The sequence below is a fragment of the Oncorhynchus keta genome, chromosome 11 (genome assembly GCF_023373465.1).
Source record: "Oncorhynchus keta strain PuntledgeMale-10-30-2019 chromosome 11, Oket_V2, whole genome shotgun sequence".
NCBI classification, from domain to species: domain Eukaryota; kingdom Metazoa; phylum Chordata; class Actinopteri; order Salmoniformes; family Salmonidae; genus Oncorhynchus; species Oncorhynchus keta.
The window spans coordinates 8,689,996-8,709,351 of NC_068431.1; the positions used below are offsets into that span (position 1 = coordinate 8,689,996).

Consider the following 19,356-nt stretch of genomic DNA (forward strand, 5'->3'; position numbering starts at 1 on the left):
CTGTAGAAGAGATTAATATACTGGTTTTGATCTTTAGGCCTGTAGAAGAGATTAATATACTGGTTTTGATCTTTAGGCCTCTGAAGAGATGAATATACTGGTTTTGATCTTTAGGCCTGTAGAAGAGATGAATATACTGGTTTTGATCTTTAGGCCTCTGAAGAGATGAATATACTGGTTTTGATCTTTAGGCCTGTAGAAGAGATGAATATACTGGTTTTGATCTTTAGGCCTGTAGAAGAGATGAATATACTGGTTTTGATCTTTAGGCCTCTGAAGAGATGAATATACTGGTTTTGATCTTTAGGCCTGTAGAAGAGATGAATATACTGGTTTTGATCTTTAGGCCTCTGAATAGATGAATATACTGGTTTTGATCTTTAGGCCTGTAGAAGAGATGAATATACTGTTTTTGATCTTTAGGCCTCTGAAGAGATGAATATACTGGTTTTGATCTTTAGGCCTGTAGAAGAGATGAATATACTGGTTTTGATCTTTAGGCCTGTAGAAGAGATGAATATACTGGTTTTGATCTTTAGGCCTCTGAAAAGATGAATATACTGGTTTTGATCTTTAGGCCTCTGAAGAGATGAATATACTGGTTTTGATCTTTAGGCCCGTAGAAGAGATGAATATACTGGTTTTGATCTTTAGGCCTCTGAAGAGATGAATATACTGGTTTTGATCTTTAGGTCTCTGAAGAGATGAATATACTGGTTTTGATCTTTAGGCCTCTGAAGAGATGAATATACTGGTTTTGATCTTTAGGCCTCTGAAGAGATGAATATACTGGTTTTGATCTTTAGGCCTCCGAAGAGATGAATATACTGGTTTTGATCTTTAGGCCTCTGAAGAGATGAATATACTGGTTTTGATCTTTAGGCCTGTAGAAGAGATGAATATACTGGTTTTGATCTTTAGGCCTCTGAAGAGATGAATATACTGGTTTTGATCTTTAGGCCTGTAGAAGAGATGAATATACTGGTTTTGATCTTTAGGCCTGTAGAAGAGATGAATATACTGGTTTTGATCTTTAGGCCTGTAGAAGAGATGAATATACTGGTTTTGATCTTTAGGCCTCTGAAGAGATGAATATACTGGTTTTGATCTTTAGGCCTCTGAAGAGATGAATATACTGGTTTTGATCTTTAGGCCTGTAGTGTACTTTAATTTGAGGATGCATCCTGTTAACATGACAATGTAAGAAAAGCAAAACATTTTTTTTTCAATGTCATCTTTATTACTCTGACTAAGGTGGTGTTTACACTGGCAGCAACACAGATATTTTTTTCAGAGCTGATCTGATTGGTGAAAATAAGATTTTAATTTGGGCTGCCTGTGTAAACGTAGCCAGAAAGACATACAAAACAAATTGAGCCATAAGTGTTTGGAAAAACTCCTCTGACTGTAACAGAGCCAATCCTAATACCCCTCTAGAATTTGACATGTTGAGCACCAGTGTGATAGTCTAGGTCTTGTCATAGTGGAGGTTCCCGGCAGACGGGCTTGATAATCAAATTAAAGTAGCTTGTCTGAAACTCTTCCTCTGGTCAATGCGATTGTTCTCGTTTCCTCTCTTCGTCGATCGCTACAACAGAGAAACAAAGCAAAATGTTGAACCCTTTGCAATGAAGACAGCCATCTCTGATATTCATGAATAATAAACAGTCCGTTTCCATTATTGAATCATACGGCTGATATACAATGACCTCTCGTTCCTCGTTTAAAGGCAAAATGGTTGAGTGAGATGGCTGAGACACACTGACTCAGAAGGTCACTTTCACAGATTGCAGCTCTTGAGTTGAAGCACAAATGTTGACTCATCACCAGTGTCACCATGTAAAATGTATGTAAATTAGGAGAACATCTCCCCCTGTTTGGGACAGGGTACAGTACAAGGTGTCTTTTACAAGGAATCTTAACGATTTTGTTTAATCTGTAACATTTTTTAATTTCCGTTGTCGAATCAACCTATTATATAGAATACCCCCTGAACACACACAGTTGCCCTTACATGGATGGGAGATAATGTCCCTTTTTTTTTTGCCTGGTCATTTTGCTAGGGAGAGATGCCAGTATGAAGAGTGATCCGTCTAGCAGCCAATGGCACGCCTCAGGGCTGAGCCCTGGCTCAAGTACATTCATCACACAGCTAGATTAACAAGATTCACTCACTTTCTTTGGTTGGCAGTGGGTTCTTCACTCTGGTCTCCGTCTTCTTCAGCTTAGTCTTATCAAAGCTGGAGATTTCCCTCATGTTGGGTTTGTCAGACATGATGGCTGTACGTGGAGAAAGAGAGCTGTAAATGAGACAGTAGTTAGTATCAATATGTTACTATCAGAATGGCTATGAGTATGGACACGCCTTAGAATGGAACATGACTCATGTCCTCAGAGTTTTAAGATTGCTACCGCTGTCTGTCTGTCTCTATGTGTATGTAGGTGGGTTGTGAAGGGCAGCTGCTTCTAAGAGGTTCATGGATGGGTGTTGGTCTCTCTGTCTGGCTGAGTGATCCCTCATGTCTGCTCCTCAGATCCTCTATGTACTATTGGGCTTGGTCTTTGTTCTCCCCTTTACCATCCTTCTCTCTCTATCCCCCCTTCTACCATCATCCATTCCGTCTATCCCCCTTCTACCCCTCCTTCATTCTGTCTATCCCCCTTCTACCATCCCTCATTCCGTCTATCCCATTTCTACCATCCTTCATTCCGTCTATCCCCCCTTCTACCATCCTCCATTCCGTCTATCCCCCTTCTACCATCCTCCATTCCGTCTATCCCCCCTGCTACACCTCCTTCATTCTGTCTATCCCCCTTCTACCATCCTTCATTCTGTCTATCCCCCTTTTACCCCTCCTTCATTCCGTCTATCCCCCTTCTACCCCTCCTTCATTCTGTCTATCCCCCTTCTACCATCCCTCATTCCGTCTATCCCATTTCTACCATCCTTCATTCCGTCTATCCCCCCTTCTACCATCCTCCATTCCGTCTATCCCCCTTCTACCATCCTCCATTCCGTCTATCCCCCCTGCTACACCTCCTTCATTCTGTCTATCCCCCTTCTACCATCCTTCATTCTGTCTATCCCCCTTTTACCCCTCCTTCATTCCGTCTATCCCCCTTTTACCCCTCCTTCATTCCGTCTATCCCCCTTCTACACCTCCTTCATTCTGTCTATCCCCCTTCTACACCTCCTTCATTCCGTCTATCCCCCTTCTACCCCTCCTTCATTCCGTCTATCCCCCTTCTACCCCTCCTTCATTCTGTCTATCCCCCTTCTACACCTCCTCCATTCTGTCTATCCCCCTTCTACACCTCCTTCATTCTGTCTATCCCCCTTCTACACCTCCTCCATTCCGTCTATCCCCTCCTTCTACACCTCCTTCATTCTGTCTATCCCCCTTCTACACCTCCTTCATTCCGTCTATCCCCCTTCTACACCTCCTCCATTCTGTCTATCCCCCTTCTACACCTCCTTCATTCTGTCTATCCCCCTTCTACACCTCCTCCATTCCGTCTATCCCCTCCTTCTACACCTCCTTCATTCTGTCTATCCCCCTTCTACACCTCCTCCATTCTGTCTATCCCCCTTCTACACCTCCTTCATTCAGTCTATCCCCTCCTTCTACACCTAATTCATTCTCTCTATATTCCCCTTCTACCCCTCGCTGTGAATCCAGCCCTTCCTTTCTCCTCCTAGAGGTATCATGTTAGAGGTAATCAATCACCACCCAGGGAGAGAAAGTGTCTCGTTATAGTCCAGTCTATTAGTAATATCCCCTCCTAAAATGTCCTCAGTCTTGTTGGGTAAGGCTGTCTAATTGCCAGCCTGCTGTGATACTACAAGTAACTGACTATCGTCCAAGTAAATGGGTGGCATATGGACCGTGATAGATAATATGGCATACTGACACAGATTGTGCGCTCAACCAATCTGTTAACGGCGTCGGTTTCCCTGAAGACCACCCCGCTGGGGGGTGAATGACGGCATTCACTCATATCATATCACTGATATTAGGCTCGTGGGCTAACTTTCCACATAAGCTAATAGATGTAGCATATGTAATATGATGTACATTTAATATATGTACAGATGTAATGGAGAGTGTGTCTTACCTTAGAGCAGGGTGTGCTGGTTCCAGAAGCTGCACGTTGCCAGTGTCTATGTCTCTCTATTAGCGAGTCCAGAGCTGCGTCTGATACTGCATGTGTGCTTCAGAAGGGTGTGGGCAGGAGGAAAGGGAGGTGGCTATTGATCCGCCCATCTCATCCTCCTCCATACATCCTGACACAACATTAAATATTCATGCCACGTAGTAGGAGGTGCAGCAGCACCAGTTCCCAGAGTAACACCGCTGATTCCACACTGATAGGAAAAACAGTGGGGTCTGAAATTATTGACACCCGTGACAAAGATAATGACTATAAAATAAATTATTCAAATACTGGGGAAATTATATTATTTTATAGTAATAATTGCTCAGAGAAATCGATTTTGTTTAAACGAGTAATCATTGGTTTTCTCAAAAAGGTAGGGGTCAACATTATTGACACCTCGAAAGATTCTTATAAATAAAGTCGTTGAAAGTTTAGTATTTAGTCCCATATTCTTAGCACGCAATGACTACATCAAGCTTGTGACTCTACAAACTTGTTGGGTGCATTTGCAGTTGTTTTTTTTGTTTGATATTATTTTGTGGCCAGTAAAAACGAGTGGTTATTAAATCATTTCTGGTGTCATTTCAGATGATCCTGAATGAACCGTGAATAATGATGAGTGGGAAAGTTACAGAGGGATAAAGGTTATTCTTCCAAAACATGCTTAACGTCCCCTGTTATTGGTAATGGTGAGATGTTAGCATGTCTGGAGGGTGGAATCTTTATAGCCCCTCATCATTATTCACCATTCATTCAGGATTGTCTGTAATCATGGTAGCATCCACATTCATGTAAAAGTGTTTAGAAATATATTATATTTTTATTTATATTAAAAGTGACTCCAAAATGTCACAATACATTATTTACCATTCATTTATATTGGTTCATAAATCATCTCAAACACAACCAAAACTAACTGCAAATGCATCCAACAAGTATGTAGAGTCACAAGATTAATGTAATCATTGCATGCTAGGAATATGGGACCAAGTACTAAAATGTAACTACTTTATTTCTAAGAATATTTAAAGGGTGTCAATTTTGACCCCTATCTTAAAAAAATAAAAATAAAATACTTGTTAAACAAAATCATATTCTCTAAGCAAAAGTATTAATTATAAAATAATATCATTTCCCAATGTTTTTTTTTAACATACAATATAGCTCAGTATTTGAATGTATGTATTTCATACAGTCATTATTGCTCATCTTTATAAAGGGTGTCAATCACTTCAGACCCCACTGTATATTAAGCTGCATCATGACGAGGTTAAGAGAGGCAATTATGTCATGGATGAAAATCAGGATTTTGAATAGCCGTAGGGAGATTATGCAGATGTGTCCATGCCGATGTGAAGTAGCAACAGGGTTTCTTCAAACGGTGCGGGGGAAGGAAGGGAGGGGGACGGGGGACGGGGGGGGAGTAGCCTGCCCAGAATGATAAAGATGAATTAGTTATGCCTGTTGAATTGCAGAGGCACTCTGACACTCCCCACCTGTTTATGCCTCTCCAGGACATCTCCACCATTGCCATTATGTATCCCTTCATCTAATCACTCCATTGCATACTCTACCTCTCCCCTCAGACTGAACCGTTCATCTGCATACTCTACCTTTCCCCTCAGACTGATCCCTTCATCTGCATACTCTACCTTTCCCCTCGGACTGATCCCTTCATCTAATCACTCCATTGCATACTCTACCTCTCCCCTCGGACTGATCCCTTCATCTAATCACTCCATTGCATACTCTACCTCTCCCCTCGGACTGATCCCTTCATCTAATCACTCCATTGCATACTCTACCTCTCCCCTCAGACTGAACCGTTCATCTGCATACTCTACCTTTCCCCTCGGACTGATCCCTTCATCTGCATACTCTACCTTTCCCCTCGGACTGATCCCTTCATCTGCATACTCTACCTTTCCCCTCGGACTGATCCCTTCATCTGCATACTCTACCTTTCCCCTCGGACTGATCCCTTCATCTGCATACTCTACCTTTCCCCTCGGACTGAACCATTCATCTAATCACTCCATTGCATACTCTACCTCTCCCCTCAGACTGATCCCTTCATCTAATCACTCCATTGCATACTCTACCTTTCCCCTCAGACTGATCCGTTCATCTAATCACTCCATTGCATACTCTACCTTTCCCCTCGGACTGATCCCTTCATCTAATCACTCCATTGCATACTCTACCTTTCCCCTCAGACTGATCCCTTCATCTAATCACTCCATTGCATACTCTACCTTTCCCCTCAGACTGAACCGTTCATCTGCATACTCTACCTTTCCCCTCGGACTGATCCCTTCATCTGCATACTCTACCTTTCCCCTCGGACTGATCCCTTCATCTGCATACTCTACCTTTCCCCTCGGACTGATCCCTTCATCTAATCACTCCATTGCATACTCTACCTTTCCCCTCAGACTGAACCGTTCATCTGCATACTCTACCTTTCCCCTCGGACTGATCCCTTCATCTGCATACTCTACCTTTCCCCTCGGACTGATCCCTTCATCTGCATACTCTACCTTTCCCCTCGGACTGATCCCTTCATCTGCATACTCTACCTTTCCCCTCGGACTGATCCCTTCATCTAATCACTCCATTGCATACTCTACCTTTCCCCTCAGACTGAACCGTTCATCTGCATACTCTACCTCTCCCCTCAGACTGATCCCTTCATCTAATCACTCCATTGCATACTCTACCTTTCCCCTCAGACTGATCCCTTCATCTAATCACTCCATTGCATACTCTACCTCTCCCCTCAGACTGATCCCTTCATCTAATCACTCCATTGCATACTCTACCTCTCCCCTCAGACTGATCCCTTCATCTAATCACTCCATTGCATACTCTACCTTTCCCCTCAGACTGAACCGTTCATCTGCATACTCTACCTCTCCCCTCGGACTGATCCCTTCATCTAATCACTCCATTGCATACTCTACCTCTCCCCTCAGACTGATCCCTTCATCTAATCACTCCATTGCATACTCTACCTTTCCCCTCAGACTGATCCCTTCATCTAATCACTCCATTGCATACTCTACCTTTCCCCTCAGACTGATCCCTTCATCTAATCACTCCATTGCATACTCTACCTTTCCCCTCAGACTGATCCCTTCATCTAATCACTCCATTGCATACTCTACCTTCCCCTCAGACTGATCCCTTCATCTAATCACTCCATTGCATACTCTACCTTTCCCCTCGGACTGATCCCTTCATCTAATCACTCCATTGCATACTCTACCTTCCCCTCAGACTGAACCGTTCATCTAATCACTCCATTGCATACTCTACCTTCATCTGCAGACTGACCTTTCCTCGGACTGATCCCTTCATCTGCATACTCTACCTTTCCCCTCGGACTGATCCCTTCATCTAATCACTCCATTGCATACTCTACCTTTTCCCTCAGACTGATCCGTTCATCTAATCACTCCATTGCATACTCTACCTTTCCCCTCAGACTGATCCCTTCATCTAATCACTCCATTGCATACTCTACCTCTCCCCTCAGACTGATCCCTTCATCTAATCACTCCATTGCATACTCTACCTTTCCCCTCAGACTGAACCGTTCATCTGCATACTCAACCTTTCCCCTCAGACTGAACCGTTCATCTGCATACTCTACCTTTCCCGTCAGACTGATCCCTTCATCTAATCACTCCATTGCATACTCTACCTTTCCCCTCAGACTGAACCGTTCATCTGCATACTCTACCTCTCCCCTCAGACTGATCCCTTCATCTAATCACTCCATTGCATACTCTACCTTTCCCCTCAGACTGATCCGTTCATCTGCATACTCTACCTTTCCCCTCGGACTGATCCCTTCATCTGCATACTCTACCTTTCCCCTCAGACTGATCCCTTCATCTAATCACTCCATTGCATACTCTACCTTTCCCCTCAGACTGATCCCTTCATCTAATCACTCCATTGCATACTCTACCTTTCCCCTCAGACTGATCCCTTCATCTAATCACTCCATTGCATACTCTACCTTTCCCCTCAGACTGAACCGTTCATCTGCATACTCTACCTTTCCCCTCGGACTGATCCCTTCATCTGCATACTCTACCTTTCCCCTCAGACTGATCTTCATTCACCTTTCCCCTCGGACTGCATACTGCATCTACCTTTCCCCTCGGACTGATCCGTTCATCTAATCACTCCATTGCATACTCTACCTTTCCCTCAGACTGATCCCTTCATCTAATCACTCCATTGCATACTCTACCTCCCTCAGACTGATCCCTTCATCTAATCACTCCATTGCATACTCTACCTTTCCCCTCAGACTGATCCCTTCATCTAATCACTCCATTGCATACTCTACCTTTCCCCTCAGACTGATCCCTTCATCTAATCACTCCATTGCATACTCTACCTCTCCTCTCAGACTGATCCCTTCATCTAATCACTCCATTGCATACTCTACCTCTCCCCTCAGACTGATCCCTTCATCTAATCACTCCATTGCATACTCTACCTCTCCCCTCAGACTGATCCCTTCATCTAATCACTCCATTGCATACTCTACCTTTCCCCTCAGACTGATCCCTTCATCTAATCACTCCATTGCATACTCTACCTTTCCCCTCAGACTGAACCAGACTGATCCCTTCATCTAATCCCTTCATTGCATACTCTACCTTTCCCTCAGACTGATCCCTTCATCTCTAATCATCCCCATTGCATACTCTACCTTTCCCTCAGACTGATCCCTTCATCTAATCACTCCATTGCATACTCTACCTCTCCCCTCAGACTGATCCCTTCATCTAATCACTCCATTGCATACTCTACCTTCCCCTCAGACTGAACCGTTCATCTGCATACTCTACCTTTCCTCGGACTGATCCCCCTTCATCATTGCATACTCTACCTTTCCCCTCGGACTGATCCCTTCATCTAATCACTGATCCCCATTGCATACTCTACCTTTCCCCTCGGACTGATCCCTTCATCTAATCACTCCATTGCATACTCTACCTTTCCCCTCAGACTGATCCCTTCATCTAATCACTCCATTGCATACTCTACCTTTCCCTCAGACTGATCCGTTCATCTGCATACTCTACCTTTCCCCTCAGACTGATCCCTTCATCTAATCACTCCATTGCATACTCTACCTTTCCCCTCAGACTGATCCCTTCATCTAATCACTCCATTGCATACTCTACCTTTCCCCTCAGACTGATCCCTTCATCTAATCACTCCATTGCATACTCTACCTCTCCCCTCAGACTGATCCCTTCATCTAATCACTCCATTGCATACTCTACCTCTCCCCTCAGACTGATCCCTTCATCTAATCACTCCATTGCATACTCTACCTTTCCCCTCAGACTGAACCGTTCATCTGCATACTCTACCTCTCCCCTCAGACTGATCCCTTCATCTAATCACTCCATTGCATACTCTACCTTTCCCCTCAGACTGATCCCTTCATCTAATCACTCCATTGCATACTCTACCTTTCCCCTCAGACTGATCCCTTCATCTAATCACTCCATTGCATACTCTACCTTTCCCCTCAGACTGAACCGTTCATCTGCATACTCTACCTTTCCCCTCAGACTGATCCCTTCATCTAATCACTCCATTGCATACTCTACCTTTCCCCTCAGACTGAACCGTTCATCTGCATACTCTACCTTTCCCCTCAGACTGATCCCTTCATCTAATCACTCCATTGCATACTCTACCTTTCCCCTCAGACTGATCCCTTCATCTAATCATCATTGCATACTCTACCTTTCCCCTCAGACTGATCTGTTCATCTGCATACTCTACCTTTCCCCTCAGACTGATCCCTTCATCTAATCACTGATCCATTGCATACTCTACCTTTCCCCTCGGACTGATCCCTTCATCTGCATACTCTACCTTTCCCCTCGGACTGATCCCTTCATCTAATCACTCCATTGCATACTCTACCTTTCCCCTCAGACTGATCCCTTCATCTAATCACTCCATTGCATACTCTACCTCTCCCCTCAGACTGATCCCTTCATCTAATCACTCCATTGCATACTCTACCTCTCCCCTCAGACTGATCCCTTCATCTAATCACTCCATTGCATACTCTACCTTTCCCCTCAGACTGATCCCTTCATCTAATCACTCCATTGCATACTCTACCTTTCCCCTCAGACTGATCCCTTCATCTAATCACTCCATTGCATACTCTACCTTTCCCTCAGACTGATCCCTTCATCTAATCACTCCATTGCATACTCTACCTTTCCCCTCAGACTGATCCCTTCATCTAATCACTCCATTGCATACTCTACCTTTCCCCTCAGACTGATCCCTTCATCTAATCACTCCATTGCATACTCTACCTTCCCCTCAGACTGATCTGTTCATCTAATCACTCCATTGCATACTCTACCTTTCCCCTCAGACTGATCCCTTCATCTAATCACTCCATTGCATACTCTACCTTTCCCCTCAGACTGATCCCTTCATCTAATCACTCCATTGCATACTCTACCTTTCCCTCAGACTGATCCCTTCATCTAATCACTCCATTGCATACTCTACCTTTCCCCTCAGACTGATCCCTTCATCTAATCACTCCATTGCATACTCTACCTTTCCCCTCAGACTGATCCCTTCATCTAATCACTCCATTGCATACTCTACCTTTCCCCTCAGACTGATCCCTTCATCTAATCACTCCATTGCATACTCTACCTTTCCCCTCAGACTGATCCCTTCATCTAATCACTCCATTGCATACTCTACCTCTCCCCTCAGACTGATCTGTTCATCTAATCACTCCATTGCATACTCTACCTTTCCCCTCGGACTGATCCCTTCATCTAATCACTCCATTGCATACTCTACCTTTCCCCTCGGACTGATCCCTTCATCTAATCACTCCATTGCATACTCTACCTCTCCCCTCGGACTGAACTGGGGGTAGTTTTCACAGACATTTAGTTATAAGAGCCATAGAAATATACTGTGATAAATTCAGAAGACATATATATATGCACAAACTGAGACAATGTAGACTCAGCGAGAGCTGAGATAGACAAATATCAGTGTTCAAGGATACATTCTCGCCGTTCCACGCCGACTGGATATGTCTGCTCAAGACAATAGAGGGGCCTGCACTCTGCAGCCTCCGTGCTCCACACATGGCGAGGGGCTCTGCCCATTGGATGTGTAACGGATGTGAAATAGCTAGCTTAGTTAGCGGCGGTGCAGCGCTAAATAGCGGTTCAATCGGTGACGTCACTCGCTCTGAGACCTTGAAGTAGTGGTTCCCCCTTTGCTCTGCAAGGGCCGCTGCCTTTTGTGGAGCGATGGGTAACGGGGGTTCGCGCCCGGGTATGGGCGAGGGGACGGTCTAAAGTTATACTGTTACAGACACATGGTGGTGATTCTTTGACTGCCAGCTGCATCCTTAACCTGGGTGCCAGTCTGATTCTGCTCACTGGATAACTCCCTATGGAACTGTCATGTGTGATAATAATGGCAGAGTTGGCAAAAACACAATCAGATCTGGGACCAGGCTATAGAAGGAGACAACAGATCTGGGACCAGGCTATAGAAGGAGACAACAGATCTGGGACCAGGCTATAGAAGGAGACAACAGATCTGGGACCAGGCTATAGAAGGAGACAACAGATCTGGGACCAGGCTATAGGAGGAGACAACAGATCTGGGACCAGGCTATAGGAGGAGACAACAGATCTGGGACCAGGCTAGAGAAGGAGACAACAGATCTGGGATCAGGCTATAGAAGGAGACAACAGATCTGGGATCAGGCTAGAGGAGGAGACAACAGATCTGGGATCAGGCTATAGAAGGAGACAACAGATCTGGGACCAGGCTATAGAAGGAGACAACAGATCTGGGACCAGGCTATAGAAGGAGACAACAGATCTGGGACCAGGCTAGAGGAGGAGACAACAGATCTGCGACCAGGCTAGAGAAGGAGACAACAGATCTGTGACCAGGCTATAGGAGGAGACAACAGATCTGGGACCAGGCTATAGAAGGAGACAACAGATCTGGGACCAGGCTAGAGAAGGAGACAACAGATCTGGGACCAGGCTAGAGAAGGAGACAACAGATCTGGGACCAGGCTATAGTAGGAGACAACAGATCTGGGACCAGGCTATAGAAGGAGACAACAGATCTGGGACCAGGCTAGAGGAGGAGACAACAGATCTGGGACCAGGCTAGAGAAGGAGACAACAGATCTGGGACCAGTCTACTGCATCCTGGATGTTCCATGAAAACAAGAGGAATGTCAGTCATTCAGACACACACAGCTGTTGATAGGATCCAGGGTGCCTCTGTTAATCTGGGGTGGGGCAGGCAGGGTTGGGACACATCCAATCCCTGCTTTGAGGTGGCAGATGGCCATATGACAGAAACCTCTCAGTATCGGTACAGTATTTAACAATAGTATGCATACATTAGATGCCGGAAAACTCTTGAATGGTCCACAAAATGTGTGGATAAATGTTCCCACCATTGAAGGTAATGTTACTAACATGACTTTTTTGAATGGCACAGTTAGACCTGTTAGTCAATATGAATATCCAAATATAACCTGAAGAAAGATACCTTTGTTGACCTTTGTTGTACCACAATTATAGAATATTCTATTTGTTTCTACAAAATGCATAATAGGCCTATATAAAGCACTTATGATAGCTTGGTTCTCGTAACTAACTGAATTGTCCGTACTCGCCAAGATTATCACCGATAGCGTTTATGGAAGTTTCCAGTTTCATCTTCACCACTTGATGGAGACAGAGCACATGTCATATTACAAGGAGTAAAACCCTGCCTTGTGCACATAGCTTGTGTATCAGACTCACTCAACCCAGGTCTGTATGTCTGTTGTCTGTTCAGGCTAGCTGGGGGGTTTGTATCTGTCTGGTTATGTTCACACTTTGACTGTGTGTTTGGTTATATATTAGTATGTGAAGAATAACTATTAATATAGTGCCTCAATACAAGCACTGGACAGCACAGCCTACATTCAATGCTGAAGGAATATGTCAGGCTACTGGTTGTTTCTTGTTGACAACTATGGACTCAGTTTGAGAATAACCATGACATCTCATTGCTCTTTTGCTGCAGTGTTTCGCAACTCCAGTTCTCCAGTACCCCTAACAGCCCAACTCCAGTCCTCCAGTACCCCCAACAGCCCAACTCCAGTCCTCCAGTACCCCCTAACAGCCCAACTCCAGTCCTCCAGTACCCCCTAACAGCCCAACTCCAGTCCTCCAGTACCCCCAACAGCCCAACTCCAGTCCGCCAGTACCCCCAACAGCCCAACTCCAGTCCGCCAGTACCCCCAACAGCCCAACTCCAGTCCTCCAGTACCCTGCAACAGCCCAACTCCAGTCATCCAGTACCCCCACCAGCCCATCTCCAGACCTCCAGTACCCCCAACAGCCCAACTCCAGTTCTCCAGTACCCACTAACAGCCCAACTCCAGTCCTCCAGTACCCCTAACAGCCCAACTCCAGTCCTCCAGTACCCCCAACAGCCCATCTCCAGACCTCCAGTACCCCCAACAGCCCAACTCCAGTTCTCCAGTACCCCCTAACAGCCCATCTCCAGACCTCCAGTACCCCCAACAGCCCAACTCCAGTTCTCCAGTACCCCCTAACAGCCCATCTCCAGACCTCCAGTACCCCCAACAGCCCATCTCCAGACCTCCAGTACCCCCAACAGCCCAACTCCAGTTCTCCAGTACCCCCTAACAGCCCATCTCCAGACCTCCAGTACCCCCAACAGCCCAACTCCAGTTCTCCAGTACCCCCTAACAGCCCATCTCCAGACCTCCAGTACCCCCAACAGCCCATCTCCAGACCTCCAGTACCCCCAACAGCCCAACTCCAGGTCTCCAGTACCCCCTAACAGCCCATCTCCAGACCTCCAGTACCCCCTAACAGCCCATCTCCAGACCTCCAGTACCCCCAACAGCCCATCTCCAGACCTCCAGTACCCCCAACAGCCCAACTCCAGTTCTCCAGTACCCCCTAACAGCCCATCTCCAGACCTCCAGTACCCCCAACAGCCCAACTCCAGTTCTCCAGTACCCCCCAACAGTTCACATTGTTGTTGTAAGCCCTCGACAAACACACCTCATTCAGATCATTGAGGGTTTGATGATTAGTTGACAAGTTGAATCAGGTGTGCTTGTCCAGGGTTAAAATAAAAATGTGTCCTGGAGGACCAGGGGTGGGTTGTTGGGGGTACTGAAGGACCAAGGTTGGGTTGTTGGGGGTACTGAAGGACCAAGGTTGGGTTGTTGGGGGTACTGAAGGACCAGGGTTGGGTTGTTGGGGGTATAGAAGGAGACAACAGATCTGGGATCAGGCTATAGGAGGAGACAACAGATCTGGGACCAGGCTATAGGAGGAGACAACTGAAGACCAGGGTTGGGGGTACTGGAGGACCAGGGTTGGGGGTACTGGAGGACCAGGGTTGGGTTGTTGGGGGTACTGGAGGACCAGGATTGGGGGTACTGGAGGACCAGGGTTGGGTTGTTGGGGGTACAGGAGGACCAGGGTTGGGTTGTTGCGGGTACTGGAGGACCAGGGTTGGGTTTTGGGGGTACTGGAGGACCAGGGTTGGGTTGTTGGGGGTACTGGAGGACCAGGGTTGGGGGTACTGGAGGACCAGGGTTGGGGGTACTGGAGGACCAGGGTTGGGGGTACTGGAGGACCAGGGTTGGGGTTACTGGAGGACCAGGGTTGGGTTGTTGGGGTTACTGGAGGACCAGGGTTGGGAACCACTGTTAGGTGAGTACAGGGTATAGTCTGGGCACACTGTCATACCCTAGGGCCCAGGTTTTCTAAAGTTATCTGATCAGATAGGATTAAATGTTAGAATAAGTCTTTTAAAAACTGAAAAAATTCAATTCTGATCCTCCCAATAGGGATTTGGTTTGGTAATCCAATCTGACCTTGAGGAATACATTTAATTTGTTCATTTTTCAAAGGTGTTTTGATGGTGAAAATCTGCATTATTTTGATCCCACTGGACATGTGGATTCAGGGTGGATTTAGAAGCTGACAAACAATACATTTGAATCTAACTAAGGTAACGAGGTGTTATATTTTCTGAAAACTAAAGGTTCATTGTGTTACATTTATAGGTAGCTGGTCAGTTGTTATATTGAGAAATGTCAAATGAATGCACGTACTTACTGATATGTAGGCTAAATAGTATTTTTTTAATGATTATTTAGGTAGCTTTATTAATGTATTTCACTCATCTCTGTTTCCCTTTGACAGTGTAGACGTAGTAGTGTAACGGATGTGAAATGGCTAGCTAGTTAGCGGTGGTGCAGCGCTAAATAGCATTTCAATCGGTGACGTCACTTGCTCTGAGACCTTGAAGTAGTAGTTCCTCCTTTGCTCTGCAAGGGCCGCGGCTTTTGTGGAGAGATGGGTAATGATGCTTCGTGGGTGACTGTTGTTGATGTGTGCAGAGGGTCCCTGGTTCGCACCCGCGTATGGGCGAGGGTACGGCCTAAAGTTATACTGTTACAGTAGCACAAGATGTCCATTAGATGGAAATGTGTCGACCTGTTCAAAGCACTGAAAACAAGTGTTCTGTGATCTTGATATCTGGATCAAGATAATCCTATCCCATTATTTTCAGAGAAAACGCCTCAAAAACAGCCAGGTTCATCAGATCCTGAATTGCAAAAAAAAAAAAAAAAACAGTGATGAAACAATTAAACGTTTAAACAAAACAAAAAAAATCTGGGCCCTGAATAAAGCGTTTTATCTCAAGATTTTTCATTTTTGTCAAGCAGTTTTCATCTTCGTCCACTAGGCGGCAGTGTAAGTCCTTTTTGGTCATGTTCTGCAATAACACACAGTGCCATCACAAAGTATTCATACACTTTGACGTTTCCACATTCTGTTGCATTACAGCCTGAATTCAAAATCGATTAATTAGACTTTTTTTTCTCTCTCAATTTAATACATTTTTCTCACCCATTTACACACAATACCCCATAATGAAAAAGTGAAAACATGTTATTGAAAATTAAATACACAAGTATTCACACACCTGAATCAATACTTGGTAGATGCACCTTTGGCAGAAATTACAGCTTTGAGCCGTTTTGGGGATGTCTGTATCACCTTTGCACATCTGGATTTGGGGATCCTCTCCCACTCTTTCTTGCAGATTTTTTCAAGCTCTTGTTAAATTAGATGGGAAGTGGCAGTGAACAGCAATCTCCAAATCCTTCCACAGATTTGTTATGGACTTTGGCTGGGCCACTCAAGGACTGTCACATTCTTGTTCTGAAGTCATTCCAGCGTTGCTTTGGGGTCATTGTCCTGTTTCAATGTAGACATTCGACTCCAGTCCAAGGTCGTTTGCTCTCTGAAGCAGGTTCTAATCAAGGGTTTGCTTGTATTTGGCTCCATTTATTGTTCCCTCTACCCTCTACCCTCTACCAGTCTTACCAGTCTTACCAGTCTTACCAGTCTTACCAGTCCTACCAGTCTTACCAGTCTTACCAGTCTTACCAGTCTTACCAGTCTTACCAGTCCTACCAGTCTTACCAGTCTTACCAGTCTTACCAGTCTTACCAGTCTTACCAGTCTTACCAGTCTTACCAGTCCCTGCCGCTGAAAAGCATCCCCATAGCATGATGATGATGCTGCCACCAACATGCTTCACGGTAGAGATGGTGTTAGACAGGTGATGAGCTGTGCCTGGTTTTCTCCAGACATAGAGCTGTGGCTGGTTTTCTCCAGACATAGAGCTGTGGCTGGTTTTCTCCAGACATAGAGCTGTGGCTGGTTTTCTCCAGACATAGAGCTGTGGCTGGTTTTCTCCAGACATAGAGCTGTGCCTGGTTTTCTCCAGACATAGAGCTGTGCCTGGTTTTCTCCAGACATAGAGCTGTGCCTGGTTTTCTCCAGACATAGAGCTGTGCCTGGTTTTCTCCAGACATAGAGCTGTGCCTGGTTTCTCCAGACATAGAGCTGTGCCTGGTTTTCTCCAGACATAGAGCTGTGCCTGGTTTTCTCCAGACATAGAGCTGTGCCTGGTTTTCTCCAGACATAGAGCTGTGCCTGGTTTTCTCCAGACATAGAGCTGTGGCTGGCAGACATAGAGCTGTGGCTGGTTTTCTCCAGACATAGAGCTGTGCCTGGTTTTCTCCAGACATAGAGCTGTGCCTGGTTTTCTCCAGACATAGAGCTGTGCCTGGTTTTCTCCAGACATAGAGCTGTGCCTGGTTTTCTCCAGACATAGAGCTGTGCCTGGTTTTCTCCAGACATAGAGCTGTGCCTGGTTTTCTCCAGACATAGAGCTGTGCCTGGTTTTCTCCAGACATAGAGCTGTGCCTGGTTTTCTCCAGACATAGAGCTGTGGCTGGTTTTCTCCAGACATAGAGCTGTGGCTGGTTTTCTCCAGACATAGAGCTGTGCCTGGTTTTCTCCAGACATAGAGCTGTGCCTGGTTTTCTCCAGACATAGAGCTGTGCCTGGTTTTCTCCAGACATAGAGCTGTGCCTGGTTTTCTCCAGACATAGAGCTGTGCCTGGTTTTCTCCAGACATAGAGCTGTGCCTGGTTTTCTCCAGACATAGAGCTGTGCCTGGTTTTCTCCAGACATAGAGCTGTGCCTGGTTTTCTCCAGACATAGAGCTGTGCCTGGTTTTCTCCAGACATAGAGCTGTGCCTGGTTTTCTCCAGACATAGAGCTGTGCCTGGTTTTCTCCAGACATAGAGCTGTGCCTGGTTTTCTCCAGACATAGAGCTGTGCCTGGTTTTCTCCAGACATAGAGCTGTGCCTGGTTTTCTCCAGACATAGAGCCGTGCCTGGTTTTCTCCAGACATAGAGCCGTGCCTGGTTTTCTCCAGACATAGAGCTGTGCCTGGTTTTCTCCAGACATAGAGCTGTGCCTGGTTTTCCAGACATAGAGCTGTGCCTGGTTTTCTCCAGACATAGAGCTGTGCCTGGTTTTCTCCAGACATAGAGCTGTGCCTGGTTTTCTCCAGACATAGAGCTGTGCCTGGTTTTCTCCAGACATAGAGCTGTGCCTGGTTTTCTCCAGACATAGAGCTGTGCCTGGTTTTCTCCAGACATAGAGCTGTGCCTGGTTTTCTCCAGACATAGAGCTGTGCCTGGTTTTCTCCAGACATAGAGCTGTGGCTGGTTTTCTCCAGACATAGAGCTGTGCATTCAGGTCAAAGAGTTACATTTTTGTCTCATCAGACCACAGAATCTGTTTCATTATGCTCTGTCTTTCAAAAGCATTTTTGCAAACTCCAGGCGTGCTGTCAAGTGCCTCTTTTTCTCAGGAGTGGCGTCCGTCTGGCCACTCTCCCATAAAGACCAGATTGGTGAAGAGCTGTAGAGACATCTGGCAGGTTCTCCCATCTCAGCCAAGGAACTGTGTAGTTCTGTCAGAGTGGTCATTGGGTTCTTGGTCACCTCCCTGACCAAGGTCCTTCCTGCCCGTTTGCTCAGTGCTGTCTGCATCCCCTACTGTTTATATCAGTCAGACTACCTGGTCGGCCCTGTTACCAGTGGAGGCTGCTGAGGGGAGGACGGCTCATAATAATGGCTGGAACGACGCAAATGGAATGGCATCAAACACATGGAAACCAAGGAAACCAAGTGTTTGATGTATTTGATACCATTCTGCTCTGTCTGTCCTCCCCAATTAAGGTGTCACCAACCTCCTGTGCATGTTACCCCTCTTCAAATCCTTCAGCACTGTCAAATAGCGGTGAGGCAGAGAGCGAGAGGGAGAGAGGGAGGGAGGGAGGGAGGGAGGGAGGGAGAGAGGGAGGGAGGGAGGGAGGGAGGGCAGGCAGGCGGGAGGGAGGGAGGGAGGGAGGGAGGGAGGGAGGGAGGGCGGGCGGGCGGGCGGGAGGTGGGGCGGGCGGGCGGGCGGGCGGGAGGGAGGGAGGGAGAGAGGGAGAGAGGGAGAGAGGGAGAGAGGGAGAGAGGGAGAGAGGGGAGAGAGAGAGAGAGAGAGAGAGAGAGAAACTGTCACTGCAGACCACTTTTCCAGTCCCACTTCATCCTGAGTATCCTATTAATGGGGGGGTTTGAGAGGACAGAAAACATTTTGCAGTCAGAATAGCATTACAAATACCTCCTCTGCTCAGTCAGTCAGCATGAGAAACGTTGGTGTAGAGGTACA

The 19,356-nt window shown here is 46.1% G+C and overlaps 2 protein-coding genes across 3 annotated transcripts in view; both read right to left on the bottom strand.

The window, feature by feature from the left end:
- Window positions 1-19,356, bottom strand: part of LOC127933060 (uncharacterized) — a 324,880-nt gene that overhangs the window by 124,244 nt on the left and 181,280 nt on the right. The gene's annotated exons all lie outside the window — the stretch shown is intronic.
- On the bottom strand, window positions 1,224-4,235 carry LOC118390670 (thymosin beta-11-like). 2 transcript variants are annotated; one of them, XM_035781391.2, is made up of 3 exons: window positions 4,117-4,235; window positions 2,176-2,300; window positions 1,224-1,588 (listed from the first exon to the last, which is right to left on the bottom strand). In XM_035781391.2, the coding sequence occupies exons 2-3, from the start codon at window positions 2,273-2,275 to the stop codon at window positions 1,551-1,553; spliced, it is 138 nt and encodes a 45-aa protein (XP_035637284.1). In that variant the 5' UTR covers window positions 2,276-2,300; window positions 4,117-4,235; the 3' UTR covers window positions 1,224-1,550. The 2 variants fall into 2 exon arrangements, with proteins under 2 accessions (XP_035637284.1, XP_052385333.1); XM_052529373.1 differs by having other exon boundaries at window positions 2,176-2,280; window positions 4,117-4,224.

Bases quoted from the DNA above. Each gene is read 5' to 3' on its own strand.
- LOC118390670 (XM_035781391.2), bottom strand. From the start codon at position 2,275: ATGTCTGACAAACCCAACATGAGGGAAATCTCCAGCTTTGATAAGACT. The intron at 1,589-2,175 runs GTGAGTGAATCT...TCTCTGTTGTAG, and splicing joins CCCACTGCCAACCAAAGAAA to CGATCGACGAAGAGAGGAAA.